At 38.6% G+C, this 5,672-nt stretch overlaps 1 protein-coding gene and 1 long non-coding RNA gene across 2 annotated transcripts; one reads left to right on the top strand and one right to left on the bottom strand.

Moving 5' to 3' along the window:
* Window positions 1-621: 621 nt before the first annotated feature.
* On the top strand, window positions 622-1,673 carry LOC113214912 (uncharacterized). The gene is made up of 3 exons (XR_008011749.1): window positions 622-868; window positions 1,061-1,371; window positions 1,451-1,673. It is a non-coding gene; the product is annotated as an uncharacterized LOC113214912 (long non-coding RNA).
* Window positions 1,674-3,737: 2,064 nt separating this feature from the next.
* Window positions 3,738-5,514, bottom strand: LOC127750567 (putative nuclease HARBI1). Its single transcript, XM_052272544.1, has 3 exons — window positions 5,395-5,514; window positions 4,472-4,549; window positions 3,738-4,368 (listed from the first exon to the last, which is right to left on the bottom strand). The coding sequence occupies exons 1-3, from the start codon at window positions 5,512-5,514 to the stop codon at window positions 3,907-3,909; spliced, it is 660 nt and encodes a 219-aa protein (XP_052128504.1). The 3' UTR covers window positions 3,738-3,906.
* Between the last annotated feature and the right edge of the window lie 158 nt (window positions 5,515-5,672).

The following is a 5,672-nucleotide window of genomic DNA, read 5'->3' as shown; positions in this document are numbered from 1 at the left end:
TCAAGATTCAATTAGCTGAACTGCAACTCAATTCGTAAAATGGGTAAGTCGAAATCATTCTGTAACTGTACGTTTTCCACTTGCACGGCGCCTAACGTACTTTTATGGTTGACATTCGTCGTCGAATGTGGAGTCTCTGTGCCGGCACAATAGTTTGCACCCAGGACCGAGATTTCACGGGCATGCATCCTTACCTAATTTTAATTGTTTGTATGTTATTGTCTCTTCATTAAAGTATGTCTACGACCGTCCATGATTTCGGCATGCCCTTATTGGCTCGATGTTTCCAAGACATAACCTCACCGTCATAGGCTGTGATGTGATGCTGCAGGCGTGCTGGTCTTGTCTCATTCTGAATCTCAACAATTCTCCGTGTCAAACAGTTCCCTTTGCTCTTGTGGCGTTTTATAATTGCGGAACGTCGTCTCCGTCTATTCCTGTAGAGAGAACTAAACTATTTTCGCCCAGTTCGTCTCGCGTCTGCCTAATGGCTTGGCATTCCCTCCCTTCACACAAATACGTTTTGTTGTTCTCTGTCGAGTCACGATTTCTGTCGTGGGGCATTTCAGCATCTTATCTCGATTTTAACATTCATGGTTTACTCATACTTTCTGTACAGATTTTGTTTAAATGTCAAGCTGGGTTGTAACTTGTCTCGTTTTCTGTCTTTATTTCTTTAGCTCGTCCATCTCCACAGCAGTGGGCAGAGCTGCTCCGCTTAATTAGTCAAGACAAAGAGCTGCTGCATGGTCAATTCTTGGGACCAAATGGTCTTGTCCGAACCCGTCAGAAGTGGGCTGCGATAGCTGACAAAGTCAACACTGTGGCCGGCGCCACTGTTCAAAAGGATGGTGACCAGTGGAAGTTGGTATGTATTTTATTTAATAGTAATTGTTTACTACTACAACCAAAATCTTTTCTTCACTTTTTTTCTTGACCCCTTAGATCAAGTTCTCCAGCCAGTTTCAAATTGACACTTGATGTGCATAATATTTATTTTGGTATTATCTTTCTCTTGATGAAGCCGGAGTATTGTACTTGTCTAATAATTCTGTTGCAGGCTTGGATGGGTGTAAAAACCCGTGCTCGTGCTAGCCTGAGATCCATGGCTGCGTACAGGAATGGGACAGGTGGCGGCCCAGATGTTGAAATTGCAGGGCTCGGCCTTAGTGAGCTCCATGAGAAGGTGCTGAATCTTACAGGAATCACAGCTGCGATTGGCACCAGCTGTCCTGATCCCTTACAGGTTTGTTTCTGTTATAGATTCATAAAATTTTTCGTAATATTTTCTATATTCCTTATCAGTGTAAATCTTTACAGATTCAATTACAGGTGGCACGTGCCCCTCCAAATCAATTGGTTGACCAGCAGGTTGGTTAAATAACTTATGTTGGTTGATATGATGCATTAGGCCTGTGCTTGTTGCCAATGTTGAACACCTCATTTCCAGATTTACATCAGCGACCTTGAGCAGGACAAAAGTGTTGAGGCGGAGATAGAAATTCCGGATGCTGACGAATTGCTGAATATGTTTGTATTGCATGAGGGGCAAGTGGGCAATCCGCAGGTACAGTACTGTGTGCTGTCATTCTAGCATTAACTGCTCAAAATATGACAGCTACTTTGTCCTTCCTTCACGCAACTATATTTTCCTTTTTCTATTTCAGGTTTCTCACGAGTTAAAAGTTTTGCACACCCCGCCTAGGGATTTGGGACTGACCCCTTCTGCAAAGAAGGCTAACCAGTCAATAACACCTGAAATTATCACCCTACCTGATGTAAGTGACACTTACAGGAGTCAGTTGTGAGCACCTCACATTGCAGTAAATATTGGTCTGACATATATCTCTTCTTACTAATTTCAGACTCCACAAATGCCAGAGGACAGAGTACGCACCTGCAGGGGGAGGTTGCCTGAACAACCAGAGGGTGTAAAGGATGGTCACAATATTGGTAAGATATTTTTTCTTTACCCCTTTTTCTTTTTGACCATTTGGCTGAATGCCTTTGTGCTGACAAAATGTGCTTCTTGTTCTCAGGTATAAATGTTTTGAAGAAGGAACTGTGCGCTGGTCTAAAACTTAACTTACAAATGTTGAGTGAAGTGATGGGAGCAGTCAGTTTGATCCTTCATCGTTGAATCCTCACCTTTGCATAGTGCTCCTTAATTTCACTTTTTTGTTTGTTGCTTGTCTGAATTCATGACTCATGGTTTTTGTTTGTGTTGTAAGTTCCTCTATAAACATCCAGAAGGGTCTTGCCCAGACTGATCTAGGATTTGTAGGTCTTTTTGATGTGGTTATAGTGCTATTCTTGGTTTGCAATTTCTTCCTTTTGTTTAATTTTATGTTCATAAGGAGGCGAAAATGTACTTCTAATTATGATTCTTTTGTTTGTGAAATAATTTTAAATTTTCAGCAAGAAGCACGTAGTAATGTATCCCACTGCCCTCGGTAACAAATAAATACAATTTCACTTTATATTGTCTTTTATTTTGTTCAATTTGTCAAGCACAAAGTAATGAGAATCAGTACCAGCAGGTCCCATTTTCAAATTGCACATACTTTCAAAGAAGTTTAGCATATGCTGTCTAAACCTACTTAATGTTTGCACAGCATATAATTTGGTGTACACAAAATAGCAAACAATTGTGACCACATAGGAAAAATTTTCAACCAAAATTTTATGGAGCCTTATTTTCATGAGTTGAGTTCATATTTAGTTTCTCTGCCAATCATTAAGCAAAGACAAGGCATCAGAATCCACATTTAACTCTCTGGGTTCATGGTTTAGATAGCTTGATTGAACCCAAATCAGAAACAGCTGTCACTTATATAGCTTCAAACAGAAATATTCCTTATTACAATATTCAATTTTTTATTTAACCTGGCTGATAGGAAACCACAACACTTTTTCTTTGAATCAGTTTGTACATTTATCTTAGACTTATGGACAAGTGTGTTAACACTGTTTTTGAACAGCTATGTGGTCAGGGACTTAAGGGGTTGAAGTGAGAATGCAATCCTAAACCATACCATCAGCAAGTTGAAAACAATTTTGATAGTTCAAGTAGTATTGAAATAACATCTCTCACATTTTTCTGAGCAACAATCTAAGTTAAGTGGATCCTGAGAAATGCCAACATTTGTGCATTTTTTTATCAAACTTTTCCGGAACTTCACACGATGAACTTTTAGTTTCAAAAAAGCCAACCTACGCTTAAAAAGAACCCAAGCAGGTGATTAGGTACAAACATATGTTGCCATATTTTAGGTTTTCTTGTAAATTGTAGGTGAAACTGGCATATTAAAATTGTATTCAAACAAATCCCCCCCCCCCACAAAAAAAAACATCCCATTTGTTACATATGAGTATGAACAAAATTAAGATAGGAGTATGAACAAAATTAAAAATTTTGGCAACATACAATTGAACCTAGTCCCCTTATGATTATTTTAAGCCTAAGTTGGCTACTATGTAACAAAAAGTTCATCGTGTGAGGTTCCAGCAAATTTATAAGGAAAGTCATGTCAGAGGCATCCTCGCAAGGTACAATTTGATAACTGAAATGTTTCTTTCTTTTCATGGTAGGGTGCACCCATTAAAGAGACCATACTAAAGAATGAGTAGAAATACTTTGATAAAAATATAAAAATGTGTTGAAAATCATACTTTATAAAACTCAGTAAAGTAAATTGTACCCGGATGAAATGAACAAAGCAAAGTAAATATGTGGGCTGGATTTCCTAGCATCTACATATAAAACAGAGGAAAAGAACCAAAAACACTTACATCTAATTTTACAGTCTGTACAAAAATACTTCTGCATGCAATATGGACATGGAGTTCTATTACTTACTTCAGAAAGGTGCAAGATTTTCATACTAAAGATAGGTGGTTAAATCTCTACAACGCATGCACAATGTTATTACGATCATTATTAAGCCTTTGGTTGGCAAAGTTAATCAGATACTGCATCTCTGCAATACCTCTTTGTTCAACATCCAATGGAAGGTCAGGCAGTGGCTCAATATCAACATTATCATCGTCATTGTTATTCTCCAACAAAGGGGGTGGTACGGGAACCCTTCTAGCATTACAAAAGTTATGCAATACACAGCAGGCATTGAAAATTTTTCCTGCATAGGTTGCATTTTTGTAGTTGATGGATCGGTCAATACTTAGCAACCTCCACCGACTTTTTAAAACTCCAATGCATCTCTCTACCACATTGCGGCAGTGGCAGTGGAATAATGTGTAGTAATACTCAGGGGTTCCTGGTTCAGCATGTAAAATGGGGACGTGGAGCCAGGGGGCAGTAAAGTATCCATTATCACCTATAGACAGAAAAGGGGATTTACAAACATACTGAAAACACAGATTTGAGGTGATGTATTAGTATGCTCTTACCAAGCAGCCAGCATCGGTCTTCCCAGTAAGCCTGTTCAACAACATCCCTTGCTGCACTTGCCTGCCAAATTAAGTTATCCGTTAAAGAACCAGGCCACCTTGCGTCTACATTGAGAATGTTGAGGTCTCCATCACAAATCTGGAAAAGAATGAGTAACAAATGATTCTATTAGGGAAGCAGAAGTAGGAGGAATTTCTAAATCTTTCAGCACTGAAAATCCCAAACTGGTGAAAATCACTTTTCATTCACAAAAATATTATGGAGCAGAGCAGTAGTTGCCTGATAATTTAAAGAATAATCTGAGAATAACCTCTGGTTCTTTGACTCTCATTTAAAGGGGCTTTTATCTCCCAAAATACATTTTTGGTACATTTGTGAAGAAAATTAGTTTCTGAGCCACTGTAGGGTGTAGCCTGAGGGTATATTTTTCAACACAAGGGATGGCTTAACACATTAACAATATCAGAATGTCATGAACTTTACTCTAAAGAGGCCCAAGTGTGTACTGCTATTTTTTATAGGATATCTTCTTTTTAAGTTTACACGCAGGATTCCTCCGGAGAAAGTGGTGATAAAAAACTGGTCAATAGCTTTGAAGTAAAGTTCATGGCATTCTGATATTGTCAATATGTTAAGCCATCCCTTGTGTTGAGAAATATACCCTCAGGCTACACCCTGCTACAGTGGCTCAAACTAATTTTCTTCACAAATGTACCAAAAATGTATGTTGGAAGGTAAAAGCCCCCTTGACAAAGAAACAACAGAAAAACATACATTTTTGGCAAACTGTGTTGATTGCGTGACTTAAATTTCTTTGTCCCAAAAACTTGTACAGAAAAGTAGGTATTTTTATGCACATATTTGGTTCTTCCATAGCAATTATTTTGAATTGAAAGCAGCATTTGAGAATTTGTTTCTCTGTTTAATGAGATGCAGACAAACAAAAGTTAATGCCAAAAATGATTTCTTGTAAAAGTACTCACTAGCTGGGTGTTTAGGGCAAGAAATCCTTTCCTACAATAGAATGACTGCCTCTCTGCATCACGAGGGAGATAGGAGAGCCTCATCAATGAGCCATCAATGAAACCCAGCACCCTAGGCATGCCCAATAACTGCTCATTTCTGAAATAAAACGTAGGAGTACGTGCAGCAGCCCGTAGTGGCTGAGCTTTAGTCGTTAGTGTGCTAAAATTCTCAAATGTAACGGTTAAAGGAATATAGTAATAGTAATGTACAGATGGAAGGCCAGGGAAGAACAGGA

The sequence above is a fragment of the Frankliniella occidentalis genome, unplaced genomic scaffold, assembly GCF_000697945.3.
Source record: "Frankliniella occidentalis isolate FOCC.00 unplaced genomic scaffold, Focc_3.1 Scaffold211, whole genome shotgun sequence".
Lineage (NCBI taxonomy): Eukaryota > Metazoa > Arthropoda > Insecta > Thysanoptera > Thripidae > Frankliniella > Frankliniella occidentalis.
The sequence above is the reverse complement of the archived record's forward strand: the minus strand, read 5'-3'. Positions and strand labels throughout refer to the sequence as shown.